Genomic DNA, 21,674 nt, shown 5'->3' with positions numbered 1-21,674 from the left:
CAAGAGTAGCTCTTGTTTTTAGGGGCTGAAAGAGGCTGACAGTACGATTCCAGCCAATCTGCCACTTTTTGGGCCTCAAAAGAAATATTAGATAGGGATGACCAAGCCAGGGCCTGCAGGGATGCTGGGGAGGACCCCAGACCTGTTTGCCACCATGTGTGACCCTCAGCTTGGAGCACCACATTGTATGTTACCACCTCATCTTTTGAACCAACAAATGGTGGAGAAATAGTATTTCTACTTGCTTGCAAGTAGACAGTCTCATCTGAAAGACATCTTTAGTGGACTTCTTTTCCACAAAGATCCCTTGAGACAAGCAGCAGGGATATTTGCACACCTAATTTTTTCCCATTGACATTGCAGATTCTGGGGACTCAAGTGTTTTGTAAATTTTTGTCATTAAAATATATATAGGAATTAGGGGGAATTAAGGACAAAACCCCAAATGTTTCAGAGTGGTCTGTGGTGGTGAATTCTGACTCTTTGGTGTGAAACGACTTTTTCATTTCAAAATTCCCACATGGTTTATTTTTACAAAGCAAGGGTTTAATAAAAGCTCAGAATTGAAACATTTTTGATCCTTTCAAAAATTTTCCTTCACCTTTTCAAGAAACTGAAGTTAAAATACTCAAAATAGGCTTTGGTTCTTCTTCTGAAATTTTGAAATGTCCAAAGAACCAAAATAAGTAAAATCCCCCTCTTCCACCCAGCTTTGCTCCTGGGTGATTTTCTATCTCCTTTTTTTTTTTTTTTTTTTTTTTTAGGGTCCCAACTCATTCTGCACTGCAGGGCTTTCACCAGCCCTGCAAGTCTGATATACCACTGAGAAAGGCAATGGCTGGGATCCTCCCCATCCCAACATGGCTGCTTGACCCTCCCCTTTATCCCTTGTAGAACAAATTTTGTTGCCAGACATGGGAATTAATTAAAAAAAAAAAAAGTCCTTTTGACCAAAAGGGCCAAGGAATGTAACATATCAAAACCAAGTCTGGACAGTTTGTCAGTGTCCAGTGCCCCCACGGGTGGAAAATGGGGAACATCACCCCCAGAAGAGTCATCTCAGGGTGATGGCCATGCCCTGGACTAAGGCAAGTGACATTTTCGGGAGCTTTGAAGAGAGCAGCAGTCCTGTCCTGGCCTTCCCGGATGGAGCCGCAAGCTGTGGGTGGCTGGATGGGGCAGGGAGTGCCCCACGTTCTCAACACCAAGTGCATCACAGAGTCTAAAGTGCTGTTGGCCATGGGGCACAGCACCCGCTCGCCCCAGGGATGGCTCTGTGCCCCAAGCCCCACAGCAGGCCATGGTGGCGAGGGGACAAAGAGATTCCTGGGAGCCAGACAATGCAAAAGGCCAGGCAGGGACCCCAGGGAGCCAGGTGCCGTGATGGGGAGGATGCAGACCCATGTTGGGACCAGGTGTGGGTTTAGTTGCTTGACTCTGAGATGGGAGCCACGTGGCCGAGCCCTGCCAAGCCGCTGAAGCCCGTGCTCCAAGGATCGGGGAGGGGGAAGAAGGGTTGGGCAGCGAGGTTTTCATTATGGCCCAGGGCGAAGGCGAAGATGCCCGCGTTCCTCTCCATGTCCAGCTGGGCTCGCCTGAAGAGCTTCATCTGGGTTTCTTCAAACTGGCTCTCCAGCTCTTGCAGGCTGAAGGGGGTCTTGGCCCCGCTCAGAAAGTGCTTGGGACTGGGGCCAGGAAGGCACATGGCCGCGCTGCCGAGGTGGCCGCTCATCTCCTCCAACGTCGGTGGCATCACAAAGCTCTTCTCCACTGGCGGGCCACCGGGAGCGAAGAGCAAGCCGGCCGCTCTCCATGCCGATGGCTTGCGTCCTCGCCGGGGCCTCGCGATCCGGCAGCTCTGGCGCTTGATGTGGCGATGGAGGTGGTCGGAGCGGGTGAAGCTCTTGTAGCAGAACTCGCACTGGTAGGGCCGGATGCCCGTATGGATGCGCATGTGGTTCTTCAGGTCGTAGTTGTGCACAAATTTGGCGTTGCAGTGGATGCACAGGTACGGCCGCTCCCCCGTGTGCTTCCGCATGTGGATTTTGAGCTTGTCCTGCCTGAAAAAAAAAAAAAAAAAAAAAAAAAAAAAAGGTGTTTAGTCAGGTGGTGTGGGCTGGAAGGGATGTGGTTGGTATTTCTCCTTGGATCAGGAGAGGGAAAAGTTATGGGAAAGTGGGGAGCTCATCCAGTGTGTGGATGCTCTCGCAGGCTGGTGTTTGCATCTGCCTCCTCCTTCCCGGGGCAACAGTGCCTGTGCATCACACACCCCCAGCCCTTCACATCAGGAGTTTGCAGCCCACCCCAGAGAGTCCAAACCAGTCTAAATTGGAGTGAAAAACTCCCTGAAATAAAACCCCAAACCATATGAGAATATCTAAACCAGTACAGCTATATTCCTGCCTGCAAATAAGGAAATTGGTTGAGTTTCAAGAGCCTGGTAATGTGGAGCAATACTGCTTAAATTAATTCCCTCTTGGAGCTGATTTCCTTCCCCTTCCCCTTCCCCTTCCCCTTCCTCTTCCCCTTCCCCTTCCCCTTCCCCTTTCCCTCTCCCTTTCCCTCTCCCTCCTCCCTTTCCCTTTCCCTTTTCTCCTCGCACTGACCACTGGGTGTCTCAGGAGTTTTCCTATGAAGCAGGAGCATCGCACAGGATGAGGCGGGCAAAGGTGCAGGCAGAGCCACGGTGCTCTGCACCCGCATCCTTCCCTGCCGTGGTCTCCAAGGCCAGTACACATCCAGCCTCACACGCATTTTGGAGAAGGTTTTTAAATATAGCCATGGGACAGCATAATACCCAGCCCATTGGCACTTACTTACAAATGTATATATATATATATATTTAAGGAGAACAACTAAAATCAAGAATATTCACCAAGCTGGCTATCCAATTACTATTTTTTTCCCCCAAAATAAGTGTTTCCTTCTGTAGTCTACAAAAATCACAGCTAAGGCATATGATTATAAAAGCCAAAGCTGACTGTAGCTGAACTGAGCCAAGAGCGCTGCCTAGGTTGCACCAGCAGAGTTCAAGCAAATAAACAGCAAAGTAGGAGAATTCATACTGTTTTCTGAAATGTTTTCAGTATGACCCCTCCAGGACGTTAGTAATGTGGCTAAGAATATGTTGAATACACGGAGTCATGGCGTTATTATATATAAAATATGTGAGCATGCAAAAAAAAAAAATCAAAAACAACCCCCAAAAATCTACTTACGCGCCAAGCCCTCAAAACTTTAAAGGTGCTGTTTTTGTAATAATTTCTGCCACCTTGACCCTGTGCATCTTGAAATAGCTTTCAGTGACATGACTGGCACTGCACACTGGTGTGGGCATCCGGGCAAACCAGTCCCTCGGGGTCAAGGATGCAGAGGAGTATCCCTAGCAGGATCGTCTTCTTCACCAGATGATGTTTTATTGCCTTTGGGAAACCGGTCCCAGCCTGGTCCTGCATCTGCAGTGTCAGTGCAGGCAGTGGAGATGCTCTCTGCCTGTATGGATGTTGTAACGAGCTCACATGAGGTTTACAACTCATGCCAGTTTTTAGGGAGCATCTCTTGGTCTGCACACCAAGCCCAGGGACAGATCCCAACTTCCCACTCTGCAATTTTCAAAGACATTATTATCCCAAGATTCCAGCAAGGGCGTATTTCCCCCAAAAGGGCTGAAATCGGTTCTCAGCAGCAGACAAAGCAGCGTGGAAAATGTCATCCCAAACAGATAATGTGCAGTGAAGTCGTAAGCAGATGAACACAGGGGCTCGTAATGTGAAGTGTTGGGGAGTGTTAATAAAAAGCAGAGCTACCAGCCCCACCTATAATATAATTTAAACCTATATATGTAATGTTTAACCTAGCAGGATCGCTTTTCCTAATAAACACGCAGTGTGCCAGGACTGTATAATGTAAATACAAGCAAAGCTTTTTTCAAGCTATTACCCATCTCTGGCAGCAGACGGGGAGAAACTCAATCCTCCCTGCCCCGGCAGCATTTCCATGGGATGGAAGAGAGGTTTTATGGCTCTACCTGGAGAAGCTCAGAGGTTGGGGGAGGTGAGATGCAACGGCTGTGGGGAAGCACCCATGGGAGGCTGCGGCACGGGGAACACAGGCTTTGCGAGATGGGAGCTCGGCTTGCAGGCTCTCCGAAGGAGAACCGCGCTCCGTGTGTGTGAATAACCTTAATGCAATTGCATTAGGAGAGCGATTAGGGCTCTGCGAGCTGTCACAACACAAATAATAGGAACAAATAATGTTAACCTTTCTGGCTGGAAGAGTTTCTCCTTGAGCACTCTGGGGTTGTCTTGGTGAAAAAGCTGAAATATTTGCAGTTTTTTCCAGTGTTTTAGCAGGGTAAAACAGCAGACTAGAAGCTGAGAAGCCTTTGTTTAAGGAAAAAATTAATGAGCTATTAAATGAAGTCCTGCTTCCTGCGATCAGATGTCCCTGGGAGTCGGGAGTGGCAGATCCACGTCCACGTGGGGTCCTTGTCATGGGATCCTACTGATGCGAAGGGGAAGGGATCTGATGGGGAGGCTGGGGGACTCCCCCTCCCTGGAAAATATTTTTTCTCTATTTCCCCAAGTAAATTTGCTCCTCCACAGTTCCTCGAGTGCAGACATAATGCAAAGGACTGGTTCATTCAGAAATCCCGTTTGGGAACCTCTGCTTCCCTGCACCCTGATTCCCAGGGGAATCCAAGGGGGAACGTCAGGGCTTGCATCTTCCTGGCGAAGGCACCGCTCACTGCCGTGGGTGCGAGTCTGATGCTTTCAGGAAGCATGAGATTCACCCCAAGAGCAAAATATGTAACGCAAGTGGCGGCGTTCAGGAAATCCCGGCAGAAATGTCTACATCTCAATCACTCCACTTTGCTTAAATACACTTTCCCCTAAAGGAGAGCTCTCACATTAATGTTGAAAATGGCTAAAAACACCCAAAACAACAAACAGCTTTGTGCTATTCAAAATAATTCCAAATACATTTAAAAATAAACCAATGTCTTGAAATTTCCACTTTGCTCAGGGTGTTAAAGGAGGAAAACAAACCTCCAGCTCTGTGCGGGGTGACCAAAATGAACAGCTTCGTTTTCGTGAATGATGATGGGAGAATGCACTGTTGGGTTAGTCCCAATTTTCCTTGTGATTATTTTCTTGGATTAATGCACTCCTACCCCTTTGCTTTATATTTAGAAGCAGCTGAGCATATGGGGGGATGTAGAACTTGTTGGGTTTAACCCCATGTTAGTAATGGGCCATGCTAGAGCAAATCTGAATGGAGCTTTTATCCTCCAAGACTCTAATTTAACCTGTCAGGACTGGGGGTCAGGATACCTGAATTCCCACCTGAACCCTCCTGCTAGCCTTTGCCATGACTGTGAGTCAGTACCAACACCACTCCGTGCCTCAGTGTCCTCAAACGAAGGCAACGATGCTGCCCTTGCATGTAAATGACTTTGGGAGCCTTCTGGAAGGGCTCAGTTCTGTTATTCCCGTTAGGGGGAAGGTCTTGGTGATGGGTCAAACCAAGCTATTTCCTCGTCAGCAGTTAGTACCCGCAGCATCGCACCCAGGAGAGCAATGGGGGCTGCAGGATGGGGGTGGCCAGGTGGTCCCCCCAGCCGCGGGTACAGCCACTCTCACGGGCTGAACCCATCCACTGCTCCCAGAGAGCCCGCTGGCCCGGAGGTGACGACCCAGCACTACCCCAGGGATGCAGCACCAGCTGGAGACAGATCCAAATTCCTAGCAGCAGGAATTAGCACCAGGCCTTTCCTCTGCAAATACCAGGGTGAGCCAGCTCACCTCTTTGCCTGCCCAAGGCATGATGCTCCCCGCATTATAATACGTTATCTGCTGTGTTAATGGAGGGGAGCATGGAAATTTATTTTCAGGTCGAATCCTCATCATCTGCATAACTTCCACTCGAATATTATTACAGGGATGGGAGAAGAAAAGACAGACTGAAAGCAGGAGCACCCCAGGTGTCCGGCCATTGTCAGGAGCTCGCCTTTACCTACTGTGCATATTATTTTCCTCTGGTTTGCTCGCCCCAGCCTAATAAAGCTTTCTCTCTCAGACACAGCCAGGAGCTGAAATACCATACTCTTGTCAGAAAGGTTTATTATTATGGTAAAGATTGTACTCATTAGATATTAATTATACCCAGTAAGAGCAGGTTCAGGAATCTATTTGTCTCTGCTCACCGATTAAATTTGTTCAGCTTTTCAGAGCAAGGTTGCAAGCTGTAGCATTAGATATGTGTAGCCTACTCCTATATTGCCATCGAGGGGTCTGCTGGGGTGAAGAGAGGTGCAAAGGCTGGGAATGAGTAGAGGGGGCAGATTTGGCTGGCCATGCCTACTGTGGAACAGCCCATGTTGGGGCTGGTCTCACCTAACCTGGGATACCCAGTTAGTTGCCTTAGCTAAGCCCTGCAGGCTGTCTTTGTGGTCAGGGACGACACCTTCACTCATGCCCTTTCCTCATCTACCTTCTGAGGGTGCTGATCTCCTTCCACTGACCATGGAGGGAGTCGAGGTGGCAGGCTCTTGGGCAGCCATCGTTCAGGGTGGTGAATCATAGAAGGGAAAAGACTCTTATGATCATCGAGTCCAACCGTTAACCTCACACTGCCAAGTCCACCACTAAACCACGTCCCCAAGTGCCACATCTACACAATCTTTTAAACACCTCCAGGGATGGTGACTCCACCCCTGCCCTGGGCAGCCTGTTCCAATGCTTGGCAACCCTTTCAGTGAAGAAATTTTTCCTAATATCCAATCTAAACCTCCCCTGGTGCAACTTGAGGGCATTTCCTCTCATCCTATCACTTGTCACCTGGGAGAAGAGACCAACCCCAACCTCGCTACTAACATACAATAATTAAGACTGCTCCAGCCTCAGAAAGCCCAGACACTGTCATGTCTAAACATGTGCAACTTGGTTGTGGTCTACACTGATGCCAAAATGTGCAAACCCAAACTAATTACATCCCGCAGCTAAATGGCCCTCCCAACTCAACGCATCTCTCAGCACATTAGAGATGAAGCCTCCTTGGCTGTTTGACCATCTGTTTTCCAGTTCCCTCTGGTCCAACTGTGGTGAATTATGGCAGGGTTGAAAATATCCTGTTACTTATTTAAGCTTTTGTCCAGTGAGGGGATGCATCCAGTGAGTTGTGGATGCGATCCACAACCCACCAAAATCAGCAGGTTCATTTTCTTCCTCCACCCTCCCTTCCTCCCTTTTTTTTCCTGACAGGACATAGATCATACCCTGCTTTCTTTTCTACTTTTTTCTGGGAAAAAAGAAATGTGTAGCCTAGGAATCAGCCATGGGTGATGACGTGGCCCCTCCAACCACCACCACCCCCAGCCCCGCACACAGCCGCGCGTGGCAGAGGTAAGCAATGCACACCTGGTAAAGCGGACTTCACAGATATTACACATATACGGCTTCTCTCCCGTGTGGGTTCTCATGTGCCTGGGCAGCTTGCCGGCTCCCATGATGACTTTGTTACAGATGGGACATTGCTGGGACGCCTTGGGCTTTATCTTCCTCTCTTCCTCCAGGGGCCACGGGGGAAAAACTCCTCCAAACTGGGTAGCGCTTAGGAAATTGAGATAAGCACTATAGTCAGTCTCTGCCTTAATATGCCCTAAGGGAGCTGCTGGGGTGTTGGTAAACATGTCCTTGAAGAAGTCATTAGGGAAAGGGGGCGGAGGCAGGTCTTCCTTCTCCTCCTCTTCCTTGATCTTTCTCTTTTTGATCACCAGATCCAAGGGGCCATTGTCTACCTGTGGCTCCTCGAGCTGGGAAAAGGAGCTAAAATTGCTGTTCCACAGATGGGGGAAGAAGCTAGGGGTGAAAGGAGAGAGAGCTGGCCTCCTTTCTGGGATGTTTGCCTTAGGGTACAAGTTTTCCCTTAGTAAAGACTCAATGGAGAAGTCTCGTATGACGCCCAAGTGTCCAGAGGAGTTATTGGCTGGGTAGTGATTTGGGAAGTCTTTAGGTGCTTCTGTATACACTTCTTCAGTAAGGTCAGACTTCGAAGGGCTTTGGTGACAGCTTACTTCTTGGACATCAGTTAGGTTCTCCTGATTGACAAAATCTTCCACTTCTTCCTCCTCCTCCTCTTCCTCCTCATCTTCGTCTTCATCTTCATCATCATCTTCGTCCTCTTTGTCATCTTCCTCTTCTGCCTCTCTGTCGGGCTCCATGATTTCAAGGCATACATTGATAATGCACTGGATCTCCAGCATCTTGGCAGCACTGAGGATGTGCTTGACATTTGAGGTGGTGATGGTGAGGGTTGAGGTGTAGGCAAACTCGAGGATGGCAGAAAGTGCTTCAGGCTTGACAAAGTCAATCTCGTAAACATAGGGCTGGTCTGTTAAAGTGCCAGTTGTGAAGAGTTTTTTGAAGTACTTGCTGCAGGCAGCAAGGACAGACCGATGGGTCCGGTACTCCTGGTCCTGTACAATGAGGATGACATCGCAGAGGAGACCGTCATGCCGCTGCTCATTTAAACCACATAAGACTTCACTGCTGTGGTTTGGGAATGGGATCCCGATAAGATCTTCAATGCCATTGGCCATATTCTCATTTAGTGCCCTAGGACAAAACACAGACAGTAGAGAATTAGCAAGGGGTTCCCAGTCAGCAACACCAGAATAACCCTGCCTTCTCTCAGTGTCCTCCTCTCCCCTACCCTGCTTGGACCTCTGTAATCACTTCCTGCTTGCACTGCCTCTGTGTGTCTCCATGTCACGTTTAACTCCTTCCAGGTCCTCTATGATTTAACCTGTTCTTCCCTCCACGTCACTTTGTCTCTTTCTTTGTCTCCGTTCATCTCTTCTCGGTACCCACCCTATTCACCTTTTCATAACCACCACAAGCTCCCTCTTCTCTTTCACATCCCTCCCCCAGAAACCTTGTGCAATGATTCCCTCCCCATCACATTTCTTCCACATCCTTTCAGAGCCAACATCTTTCCAGGCATACGTTGGATTTGCCCTGCCAGGAGCTAGGCAAGGAAAGGGTGATGCTGTATTGCTTCACACTGCCAAGAGCCAGCACCTACACCTTAAACAAGACAAGCCAGGGAGTCCCCATCACATCCACACAATTGTTTCTTGGGACTGGTATCCCAAGTAGGAGGGACTGCTGGTCTTGGCTGGCTGCTGCAGCAGAAGATCAGTCCTTATGGGGTAGCAAGTCTCCAGTTCTGTGTCCTCCTGCTACTTCAGGCCTGGAAGCCATCCCATGTCACCTCAGCATGTGGACAACATGCATAGGGATGTCTTCTGGAGGGACGGAATGGGGAATGGGGGAGGCAAGTGAGGAGCTGAGTGTCACAGAGTACCTAAACACTCAGAGAAAGACAACTAGGGAGCAAGGGCCTGGCCAAAGGCAGATGGCTGTCTGCTATCTGCACCCATGAGCTGTGCTTGCTCCATTCCCAATCCTGTTTGGACTTGTTAGCGTGGTATCAAATGCCCTGTGCCTCTGGCAGACACCCTTCCCTGCTCGAGCAGCTCTAGCTTCAAAGGGAAATTCGGAAGCAAAAAGCCCACACCCAAAAGGAAAACCTGATGTTTTTTGGCCATTTTTTTATCTCTAAGATGTTTCCTCTTTCACATGGCTCCAGCAGCCCTTCCACATGAGAAATCCCAGGAAAGGAGAGCAACTTCCTCCAGCAGGCGACAAATACATTAATCCCATCACACACGGAATACATCAAACAGCCGGAATAATTTTGAATACACTAACCCTTTGGAAACCCCCAGGACACAGAGCATGTGTTCGTGCACTGTCACCTCTACGAGTCCCAGCTCGCAGCCATGCTGCAGGTAGACAGTTCACAGACGAGCAGTTCATCTCTCAGAGAGCCCAGGGTACATGTAAGTAAAACTGAAGCCCCACTCTGGACCCTTTTGCAAGGCTGAGACCATCAGGTAGGTTCACAGTCCCACCCTCTGCATCTCTGGCAGGTTCCCAATCCCACCCCACAACACCTCCACATCTCTGTTGGGATCTATCGCTACTTCCCTGGTGTTTTTCCCTGCTCAGTTTATGCGCTGACTCCAAATCTCCTTCCCACCAGCTGTGGGGACCTGGTCTACCTCATGGTGAGGGGCTGGCTCCCACCCTACCAGCTGCCTCCAGCCCTCGGGGATGGAAAGAGCCTGGTCTGATGGAGGTTGTCCAGGGAAATCCTTGCTTCACCTTGGCCAGGAAGCTAGTGACCCTTGCAGAAGGCTGGGGAGCTGTAGAGGGGATCAGACTCTGCAGCAAACATTCCTGTGGGAAGAGGTATGCCATCTCCCTCTCCTCCCTCCACAGGGTCAAATCTCCAGCTGAGACCTTGCAGATATCTCCCCACTCCTAACCAGAGCTGTCAAACACTCACCACATGGGAGCCAGTGGGTTAAGGCCTTGGGAACATGGTGCAACCTGGATGGAGCACAGCCTGGGGAAGGGTTATGGACCACCAGCCTGGAGGGAACAACGCTGGGATGGGGCACAAGCTGTCACTGCACTAGTGAAGTCTTGAGGGGGGGGGGGGGGGGGCTGGAGGGCAGCCCCCACCATGGGAAGCCTCCCCATGCCCAGGGATGGGGAAAGAAACTGGGAATTGCACCACTCCGAGCCCCACTCAGCTCCAGCCACTGGTGTTTTCAGCCGAGGGTTGATGCTCCAGTCCCGCATCCTGTGCTGTGCCCATTAGCTCCACACTTATTATGTCTGTTGTCTGAAACAAATTGATTCATTACAGTGTGCTGTGCTTAACCACGTTAACTAGCTATGCTCCTCTACCAGCCCGACTGACTCTGTATCAAATCTTCCTTGAAAATTGCCAATAAATGAAAGTAAATCCAATGTGTTCTCCAAGTGGAGTGTAAGATAATAAATAACCTCTGAGCCGGGGAGAAAAAGACAACTTCCTTTTTAGGGCTTTGTATCTTTAATAATAAGCATGAGCAATTAAATTTCTATTGCTGTATTTATCTTCTACTCATGTATTTGTCTCTGGCAGAAGCATTAGTGTTAAAGGAGCTCCTTGCATGAAGGAATGTGTCTTCCTACAAATCTATTTTGATCTTTTATTGACAGATCACCCTAAGTGCAAAAGATCAGAAAAGCAGAATATTAGACTACCCTGATAATTGTTTCTATAGAGGGTTTTTTCCAGACACTAAACTCCATCCTCCCTAATTTGTGGATTATTCACTCGGCAGCGAGAAAACAAGTAAAAATGGAATTAGGAGATCCGGGTGTATGCAATTATAGACTAAAATGATCTACAGCTCCTTTTGGTGGAAATGGACTTCTTTTCCTTTCTTTTCCCCTCCTGGTCCCCTCGAGATGTGGTTCTGTTAACTGAAGCACTTAGGCACGCTGATAACTTTACAGGATGCTGGCAAAATTGAAGGTGATTCATGTCATTTAAACGGGGTGGGGGGGCAGAGGAAGAGAGTCAGCCCATTCATTTGCTTACATTTGCATTTTTTTAACTCGCAGGGTGGTTTGACAGCTCTGGAGCTCAGCGAGCTTGAGAAATGACCTTATGGTTCCCATGCCCCCAGGGAGGTTGATGGCCAGAGGCTGGAAGTGTGCTGAGGCTGATGTTTTCCTTCCTCCTCCTCCCTCCTCTCCCTCCTCCTGCGCTCCCCCCTTCCCCTTCCCAAGCCAAGGGTGGGGGCCTCAAAATTAACAGGCTTAAAAATAGCATCTGAGGGTGACAAATGTCACCAGTGCATGCACACACACGTGCAAAAGCTGAACGGTCTACATGGAGTTAAACAGAAAAATCCAATTTTATAATAGAAAATTACAGCATTGTTAAAATAAACCAGGGTGTGTGTGGGGGGGGAGAAAGGGTGGAGGGCACCTAAAATAAACGTATTCTGCAGATGACGTCTTGAAACGCTGCATTTATGGGCATGCTTAAAACTCATTCATTACTTTCTTGCCATGAAAAGCCCCGTTTATGAAAAAATGATCCTGGGAGATGCTATTCGGGTACAGGACGGCTTCCCCGTGTGCTGCCTGCGGGCATGTGGTGAGCTCTGCTGGCGTGTTTAGGCACCTGAGGCTGCAACAGGAGAAAAGGGGGCCTGAGGGGAGCTCAGCTTTGTCTCCTTTTTGGGTGAAAATCCGTCCGGTTTTGGGAAGGATGGTGCTTCGCCGGCTTGGGCTGGTGACCGCTGTACCAGCGCGATGGAGATGTGTGGGCAGAGGTAGGCAGATGCAGGCAGGAGTCTCAGCTGTGATGCCGAGGTCTAACCTCACTGCCTGTGTGAACGTGGGTGATACAACCCAGATACAAGCCAGGGACTGCAGCAATATTATAAACTGCAGCAATGTTATAAATTGCCTGCAACGCACGCTCCCTGGGTGACCCAAAGCTCTGCTGCTTAAAAGCCCCTTCTACTTTTTATTTTTATTTTTTTGGTCCCTTTATTCTCACATCTGCTTTTAACTTCAAGCCTCCTTCAGTATAATACAGCCTCTGAAAACCAGTAATATAAAATTGAAATATCAGAGCGGAGAAATGCTTATTTAGCATTATGATAAGTAAAAAATAGAAGTATACTCAATAGATTATAGAGATATATGTATAGGAAATAGATAAATAGATAACTAATATTGCCTATATTTATTTTTAGGAGTGGGAATGGAGGACTGGCACAGCTCAGAGAAGCCCTGGGAAAGATGTGCCAGCCCCGAGGTGGGACAGGATCTTGCCCCTGGGTCTCAGTATTGCTCAAATCCAGCAGCAGGGGAACTGTGACCTGTGAGGGCTCCTCATCAGCGCTTCCCTCTCCCATCTCCTTCCTCATCTCCGGCAACAATGCCCTGCGAAGAGGAGATAAAGCTGCCAGGAAGAGCCCAGGCTTGTGCAATGTGTGGCTCCTGGTTCAGGGCTATGGCAGGGCTGGGGAAAGTCCCCTTCCCATCCACTCCATCTGTGGGGACAACGCTTCACAATCTGAGTCTTAGCTGGGAGGTGGCAACTGTATGCTGGCATGTAACATCATTCCTGTAACATGCACCATTTTAATATTTTATTAATTTAATATTTAAATATGTATATATATGTATATGCTTACATATTTGTATGTTTTGTATTAATATTTTATTTGTGGATGTATGTATTTATATATTTTCATATTTTGATATTCCTCTGCTTTTATATTTTTGTATTTGTGTAGACATTCTTGGAGCATTTCCTCTTAAATGTTCATTGCTTGGCTTTCTCTGTGCAATGATTTTCCCTACGGGAAGGTGCTGGCCTCTGACTACATTTCTTTTTGGTGTGTCTATATTCACCAATACAGTGCCACCCCAAAGATACAGGGGTACCCTAGGGTAAGCTGGGGAGCACAAAGCGGCTCACCCCTGCCATGTGGTGCTTGTTCTGCATTCAGCACAGCAGAAGAAGCCTGAGGCTCCAGCTGATCTCTGCCTGCTACTGGTGTCAAAACAACATTTTTCCAGCCAAAACAAAGGTGTCCTCACTTCTTCCCTTCTCCCAGACTGTGCATGGAGCAGGGTTTGGGGTGCAAGCCCAGGGCTGAATCTTGGGGTTGAACTCCCCCCACCCAGGCCAGATCCTGCCACCCCAACACATCATCCCTCACCCTCGGTCCCTGCAGGCACAAAGCCTCGGGAGGGATTTGGGCTCTACAGCTGAAGCACGAGACCACCCAGCAAAGCATCCCAGAGGCAGCTGGACCTGGATTCGGGGCACTGATCATCCCTGGCCACCCCAGTCTGCTGCCCGTGGCAGGAAAGGGAGTCAGCAGGAGGTCTCAACAGCTTTCCCCATCTCGATTTAACTTCTACTACCAACTCCTTCCCTGCCCCACCTGGGGCACCCAGCACCCCGAGGGACAGATGCTCTGGCTCTGCTGCTTTGCTACCTGCTCCTCTTTCCCAATCCTCGCTCCGGGCTGCGGGAGTGGGGGCAGCACCCGGGGTGGGCTGGCTGCTCTCCTCTGCATCTACCCATGGTCCTGTGTATGGAGACCTGCCTCCTACATCCATCAGCCCATACATATGTGTTGGTTGTTTTTTTTTTTCCCCCCAGATTTATTTGTGTCTCTTTGTAATGAGCCAATTAAGATGTGCCTGAGATTACCCTAATCTGTCAAAATATTACAGCTACTTCCTACAGAATACGTTGGCCAGTGGTTGGTGGCTCCCACTCTGAGCTGTGTTGTTACTTTGGGGGTATAGGGATGCCACAGCTCTGTCCCTTCATCTGCTTATTGCTTCACGACCTTGAGCAAGTCCCTCGTGCAAGTGTCCCTGAGTGAAGTCACCCACATTGACACCCCACCTGAAGCTGGTCCCGTGGGGACAAAACCATTGCTTTGGCATTGACTCCAGTTTGGAAGATGCCTCTCCTTTCTTACCAAGAAGGAGTTGGGTTCCCTCAAAGCCTATCTGAAAGGCAGGCAGAGAGGTGTTTTTATTTTTTTTTTCTTCCATTAAAAAAAATAAATATATATGTAAAACCCAAAAAAGGCAAATATTTCCTTAGGCACACCTCCCCTCTGAACATCTTGTCTCCAGAAGAACATGTTATTAAACCACCCACCCCAGTACCTAGTGTTTCTCCCCTCCGGCGAGAAGGTGGGGCAGAGCACTCCTCACCTTTCAATCACTTCCCTGCAAGATGCCCAAAACGATGAGGAAAATGTGGTGACACCAACCGCTGCCTCCCTCGCAAGGAAATCATCGGGTTTTTAAAGACGAGACACTTTGCAGCCCCGAAGATGAGGCTGTGGGAGGGAACCGGCTCGCTAGCAGTAACACTGGGGTTTTACTGCTGGGCTGGGCACCCTCCCCAGCCTCTAATAACTGAGAACAGCCTTCCCCTTGGGACCTGTCTTGCTTGGGGAGTATGAGGTTGAGCCAGGAAAGTTGAGGGTGTTTGGTTTTTAAGAGGTACGCAATAAGCTCATCCACCCAAAACTGAGGATCTCTCCTCAAAAAATTAATGCATTTTGCTTATATCTGGACAAAGTAGAAAAGGGCAAAGGTTTCCAAAGTGATGCTTTGGCAAGGAAGGATGCAAAGAGGGTCACATTCACCATGGGAGATGCTCGCTTGCAGCAAGGATGGGGAGGAAGCCCCGTAGGTGGCTACAGAGGTGGCATTGCCCCAGGTGGCTCCTGGCATGGAAGCACCTCCACAAATGGAGCAGGTCGTTACAATTCGAGGGGATTCATCATAGGACACTGGTGCAAAGGCTGTCTAGAGCAGCCTACCAGAGCCCCAGTGACACTGTCACGGATGGAGATCTCCCACTGATGCTGGGAGGAGAGGGATGGCCAAAGAGCCCCAGCAGGACAGTCCAACCCTTTCTGGCCAGCCTCCACAAAGCCAGCGATGCATGAGACAGCTCCTACCTGAAAGAAGAGCCCTGCAAGGTGAGCATGGTTTGATCACATAATTAAAGTGGTTATACTTCAGGGATTGAGACCACATGGGTGACCTTCAGCTTGGTATTTCTTCATTACCTACTGGACTTTTCAATATTAATACTAATATCCAAACAAAATCCTTGGGCATACAAGGATTCATTCTTATCAACATCTGGCTGGCAAGCTGAGCTCATGTGAACCATACATATTTACACATACTATATAAAAATGACCTCTTTGGGCTAGAACTCTTAGTTTCTTATGAAGTGTTGGAGAACCACCTCCAGAGTGTCCAATGATCCTGACAACAACATATTAATCCCTTCTTCATTTTAGTGACTGCCACTCTTCCCAGTTTCCAAAATTCCTACAGAAGTTTAAGCCAGCCAAGCAGGCCTGGGGCACGTCAATACTGGAGATGTGCTGTATTTCTCTGGTATGATATTGCTTGGGAAGTACCACAAATACTATTTGTTTACGAGGATAAACAGTGATTACAGGTGCCACTCATTCACTCATTGAAATCCGGAAGCACACGCATCTCCTGTGCCCTTTGTGAATCCATCCTCGGGAACTTTTAAAGGCTAGTTATACATTGCAGCAAACATTATGCATCTCTCAACAAATCTATCCCTGCAGGTTAGCTACAGCTACCGAGAGCCTACACTGGGCATCCTGTAATTCAACAGCTTTGTTTATGTAGATACAATCTGGCAAAATTGCACATTATGAATCAGATGCTCCCCCAGTGAGCTGAACAGTCAGGTGCTACTAGTTGTAATGGGAATTTGCCACTGGTCCATGACCACCAGCATCCAACCCCAGGCCACAGGGTATTTAAGTTAAGGTCATTTTTCCTGGCCTCACCTCCTCCATGGGCTTGTTGCTCAAGTTGGCCCCTCCATCGGCATGCCATGATGAACAGGTTGAGCTCCTCTCTCGCTTGTAACTCATCATGGCAGGCACCAGGTATCTGAAAAGCCTCAGCATCCCTCAGATCTATCCCAAGGTCTTCCGCCCTGGTCTGACCTGAATATCATTTTATAATGCGCTCCCAGACTCTGGTATGACGTTTGGTGGATCAACACCTTGCCTCTGGGCGAGACCGCAGGGACCTGCCACCCAGCAGCTCTGCACGCTAGGAAGATGCCATCACACCACCAGGACCAAGCCCCATGGTTCTCCTATTTCCTTGAAACCAGTTCTCATGATCCAGATAAATGCAAACAGGAGTTCTGGCAGGGCCAGGGTAGAGTTCAATGCTTCCTATAATTGAAGGGCCATGTTTTCACTTTGGTTTCTTCTTTCTGGCTTCTTTAAATTATCCAGCACGCTTCCTAATTTCAGAGTTTATGTAAATCTTCAAAATCAGGAGCTCTGGGTCACTTCTGGGTGGCAGCTTGATTAAGTCTGCATGCCGCATGACAAGTCCCATCTGATGTGCTCAGCAGGTTTTGGCAAAGGGGGATCCCAGTGATAAATGGTCAAATAAACATAAACAATCAGTGGAGCTACACTGAATGCACAGCCTGGCTCCAGATGGTGTTTTCAGGGCTACATCTATGCACAAAGCAGGGGCAAGTTAATTAACCACAGTGTCTAGGCAGGTACTGTGAGAAGGGACTTTACAGGGCGGTCGCATCTGACCACAGTGGTTCCTTGTAGCCTTGTCCTGCCCCCACCCGATCCAAGCAGGTCCTTGGATGTCTGGAGGTCAAGGGGATTGTGCTCTGGGCTTTGATCCCTTCTGCTCTTCTCTGCTGAGGTGTTGGGAGATACAAGGCTGGAGGTGCTCAATATCCAGCTAGTTATGTGGTTTTTTTTCTTGGAAACCCTTGGTGGTCCCTCTCCACGCAACTCTGCATTAGCCTTGATGCTCTCCTGGCCATGCCTCAGCATTTAGGAGACTTTTAAATGTGGTGCCACTGGTACAGGAAATGATCCTGGGTGAATATTTCCCCCCGCTATGAATCTGTATGAGCACACATACATACACACTATACATGTGTGTTGCTGTGCACGTAGAAATCCCGTGGGAGGGGGAATATGTCAAGGGAAACAGAAGAGTTTCCAGTCATTCTGTGCAACCACCCCCCTCTCATGGAAACTCACTCACACTTCAAGTGACGTGTACTCCCTCCCACGCCGCGTTCTGAAAGAATAAAACAAGAAAGAGGAGAAAAAAAAAAAAAGAGAGCAAGAGGAAAATCCCCACCAGAGATGTGCCCACGCTGGAGCTGGCCTGGCTGAACATCAGGTCACTGGTCCCTCCAGCATCTCTGACATGACCTGGACAAGGGTCCACAAGGTACATGACATCGTTGGTGGCATTTCTGCCCATGTGGTTGCAACTGCTCTCCTCTACCACCACCTTGCCCCTTGTGCAAGCTGCCCAGCCACTGCTATAGGGGACTATACGGGTTATATATAGGATACGTCCCTATGGGTGTACGGCATTACAACCCTGTGAGTGGTGGGTACCTCCTTCCAGCAAGGCCTTAAAAATAGAAAAAAAAAGCCACTTCCTTCCATTCTGAACTCTCCCAGGAGAACAGGCAGGCCCCTTTGCTCCCTCTCGTTCTGCTCTTCTTTGGAGCCAGAAAGAGGAAAAGAAATTAAAAAAAGGCTCCTATTGAACGGCGCACACACACACTGGGTGGGTTTGCTTCCTGACAAAAAAAAAAAAAAAAAAAAAAGAAACCACGGCGGAAAAATGTGCCCAGCTTAACCATGGAAAACTGGTTTGGCTGGTGTCCCTCCAGAGTGGACAGGATTGCAAGGGACTTGGACGAGGATCCGGGCAAGGCTGTCACCAGCCTGTGTGAAAACATGGCTCTGAAACAAAATAAAATGAATTTTTAGGTGCTCAAAAAAAACAGGGGGCAAAGGATGGGGATCCAGATCCCCCTCCTCTTCTCTCCCCTCGCCCCCAGAGAGAAAGTCACTGAAGGGAGGACTTTGGGAGTAAAAATAAAAGGGTCAGAGCGCTAGCACGTTAAATCAGAAGCAGATGTGTGCCTGCTCGCCAGCCTGAGTCACCGCGGGAGGGTGGGGAAGGGGGGGGGTTATCGCTATTTTGGTGCTGGGTGTGGGGTACAGAAAACAATGCGAGGAGAAGGCGGTGCAGTGTTTGAGCAGGCTTAATATCGGCTTGGGAGCAGGTACGGGCAGGCTTCAGAAGCGGTGGGGTGGGAGGCTCAGCTCGGTGGTGGCGTTGGCAGCGGCCGTGCTCCACTCCCCTGCCCGGGCAGGGCCGCTCCTCTGGACCCTCCCTGGGCTCCCCCGCAGTATCGCAGAGCATCCCCAGTCACGCACATCCCTGTCTGGGAGAGTTTCTTGCTGGTCCCCATTGCATGTCCCAGCATCATCCTTCCAGGAGGAGCCCCCATCCTCATGTGCTGGCCAAGACGTGCCCACTGCTGGACCCGAGGCATCTGCAGCCTTGCACCAAGGTGGTGGCAGGACCCTTGTCCTACCTCTCACAAAGGACAACGACATCTCTAAAACCCAGCTTGCTTTGGGCCAAGCCTCACAACACAAGCTCAGCCTCATGTTTCACCTCCCACCATGCCCTCCACTGCTTAAACTGCGTTGGCATTTGTTAGGCTTGCAGTCCCATGGATATTTAAAGGAGGAGTACCTCAGATCGATTTATTTCACTCTGGCATAACCCAAAATATTAAATTCCTGCTTGGCTCTTGTGAGACTCTTTTCAGCCTCGTTCATTTTTAATTGCCATTTAAGTCCTGCAGCTTCCAGCACATGAGCTCCCCTGCTACGTCCAGGCCAGAATAGCTCCCACGTGGACAGAAAGTGGCTTTCGGAGAGATGTGTTTGTGGAAGGTGCCTCTGCTGAGCACCTCGCCCTGCAAACAGTGATCCAGCCTGCAAAGACACAGCCCTTCCAGCACCAACCCCCATCAGCTGTACCATGGCCAGAAGTCTAGTCCTGGCTTTGGACTGTGCTGCCACGGCCAACCCCAACATAGGACCAAAATTCAAGTCCCTGCCTTCAGAGAGGGGACCAAATCCACCCAGTTTTTACCCATTTGACTGTCTTCTCAGAGTCACCTACAGCCCCAGCTCCATCGCAGAGGAGTGAATATTGCATCTCCCCATCGTTCGCTGACCCAAGGAGGAGCGTTATGAATGCTCCATCCCTGGCCATGTTCCAGGCCAGGTTGGACGGGGCTCTGAGCAACCTGATCTAGTGGAAGATGTCCCTGCTCACTGCAGGGGGCTGGACTAAATGGCCTTTAAAGGTCCTTTCCAACCAAAACCATTCTATGGTTCTACCAGCCTGTGATCATTTTTCTGCTGGCCAACACTTCTCTGGATCACACGTCCCCACCATGCTAAAACCCCATCAAGGTGCATCACATCGCTAACCCTTGAGCTGGGCGTTTATAGAGGAAATACTGCCAGACTTTGGCAGAAGACACTCAGGGAAGGGGGTGAGACTTTCATCCAGACTTCTTGTATGTAAACCAACCAACTAATGAGCTCTCTGAAGACCATAGGTAATATATGAGCATAACCTTAGAGTACGTCCCATGCACCGAATATCCAGATGCAACTCCCTATCTTCAGGGGGCGATTTAATCCAGCTCTCAAGGTTACAGAGCAATTTAACTGAGGACCAGGGGTCAGATTCAGATCTCATTTGTATCTCAACTCCTTCTGTGAATGAAACCTCTGGTTTCTCTGCCAACCTGCTAGAAAGCTAAACAGCAGCTGAGTCGCCAGCTCAGTCCTGATCCTGCAAAGCCTCACCCGCCCGAGCAATCTGTGCAATTCGGTGGGGCCCACCCATGCCCAGCTTGGTAAATATAGTCAAAGCTGGTAGAGGACCAACAGAAAAAAACCATCTGAACTCTCCCTAGGATTATAACCTGGAAAAAGAAAAAGACCTACTGCTTAGATGTTTCAGTTCAAATGCATGGAAAAAAACCTTGAAAATCAATGGGATTAATTTTTCAACTGATGCTCCTGCAAGCAAGGAGGGGGTTTTCAGGATCAGGCCCCTGAGCAAGGAAGTCCTACGTCCCAGCTGACTATGCACGCACGCCAACTCACAGTCTGATTTGATTTAAAACAGCTGAGTTGTAAATGAGGCTTATAATGGAATTGGCAAATGACCCTTCAATACAGCATTGCAAACCGACAGCATTCAAAAATAACCGGGGCTCGAGTCAGGATCCAGCTCGTGGCCGGGTGTGGGTGCAGGAGCTGGGGTGCATCGCACCGCTGGCTACGAAAACAGCCCAAGCAAGAAGGGAGAAACTCCAGCCTCTCCCCTCCTAGGGATTTTAGAGGGATGACCCTTCAAAAAGAAAAAAAAAATAGGGAAAAGGAGGAGAAAATGCAGCCCTGACATGTAAAGAGAGACAGTCTTGCCTGTTTGTTTTGGCCTGTCCTGAACTCCAGGCAGTTTCCAACTGGAACCCAGAAATGCTGATGGTGTTTGGAGTCTGTCTGCATCCCTCCCATGACGTGAAGAGGCATTCAGGATGATGGGCTGGGATTTTTTTTTTTTCCCTAACAACTATATTTACTGTTACATTTTGAACTCCCCATGCTGTCATTACAATGTCAGATGAAATTACATGTGCGATAACCATAACATCAGTGCATGCACAAGTTCACAAAGGCTTTACAAGGAAACATTTTCAAGGGAAGCTGCTCACATGTCTGGACTCAAAGGGGATGTCCAAAGGAGTCTTTGAATTACAGGGCGCTGTCTACAGCCAGAACTTGGCCTTGCTGGAGCTGAACAGATGGATTTTACGCTTTTTTTAGGCTTTGTCGGGTAAAGCGTATTCTTATTTATCCTGGTGTAGCTACGGACTGATTCCAGGGATTTAACTGATGCTACTCTGGATTTGCACCAGTGCAAAGAGGATGAGGATCTTCCAGTGGTCTGCAGGGTAGTGCCGCAAATGGATCCAAATTGCACCGTCTTACAGTGAGCTTCTGCCTGGTGCCACCAGGAACATGTTGGTATGAGATTTGCATCTATTTCCTGACTTACAGAAAGAGCTGCATGGGCAGAAGAACTAGAACAGGGACAGCTATACCATTACAAAACCATCTTCTATCAAGGTGGCTCGTTCCCCTTCACACAAAGGACTACATATGCCCCTATACGGCACTTGAAGACTGAGGACAGACGCTCTCTCCTGGTGCAGGACATGCCAGGTGTGCATAAGAAATGACCCCCAGCTTCTCATCCACT

The 21,674-nt window shown here is 49.0% G+C and overlaps 1 protein-coding gene across 2 annotated transcripts in view; it reads right to left on the bottom strand.

Moving 5' to 3' along the window:
- Nucleotides 1-793: 793 nt before the first annotated feature.
- Nucleotides 794-21,674, bottom strand: part of ZBTB7C (zinc finger and BTB domain containing 7C) — a 106,762-nt gene continuing 85,881 nt past the window's right edge. For both annotated transcript variants that reach the window (XM_074932193.1, XM_074932194.1), the window contains 2 exons: nucleotides 7,419-8,615; nucleotides 794-2,060 (listed from right to left, as the gene is read on the bottom strand). In XM_074932193.1, the coding sequence (XP_074788294.1) occupies nucleotides 1,424-2,060; nucleotides 7,419-8,599 (1,818 nt within the window). In that variant the 5' untranslated portion in view covers nucleotides 8,600-8,615 and the 3' untranslated portion in view covers nucleotides 794-1,423. The remainder of the gene's footprint in view (nucleotides 2,061-7,418; nucleotides 8,616-21,674) is intronic.

This window comes from Athene noctua, chromosome Z (assembly GCF_965140245.1).
Source record: "Athene noctua chromosome Z, bAthNoc1.hap1.1, whole genome shotgun sequence".
Lineage (NCBI taxonomy): Eukaryota > Metazoa > Chordata > Aves > Strigiformes > Strigidae > Athene > Athene noctua.
Note: the sequence above shows the minus strand (reverse complement) of the source record. Positions and strands in the feature narration are given on the sequence as shown.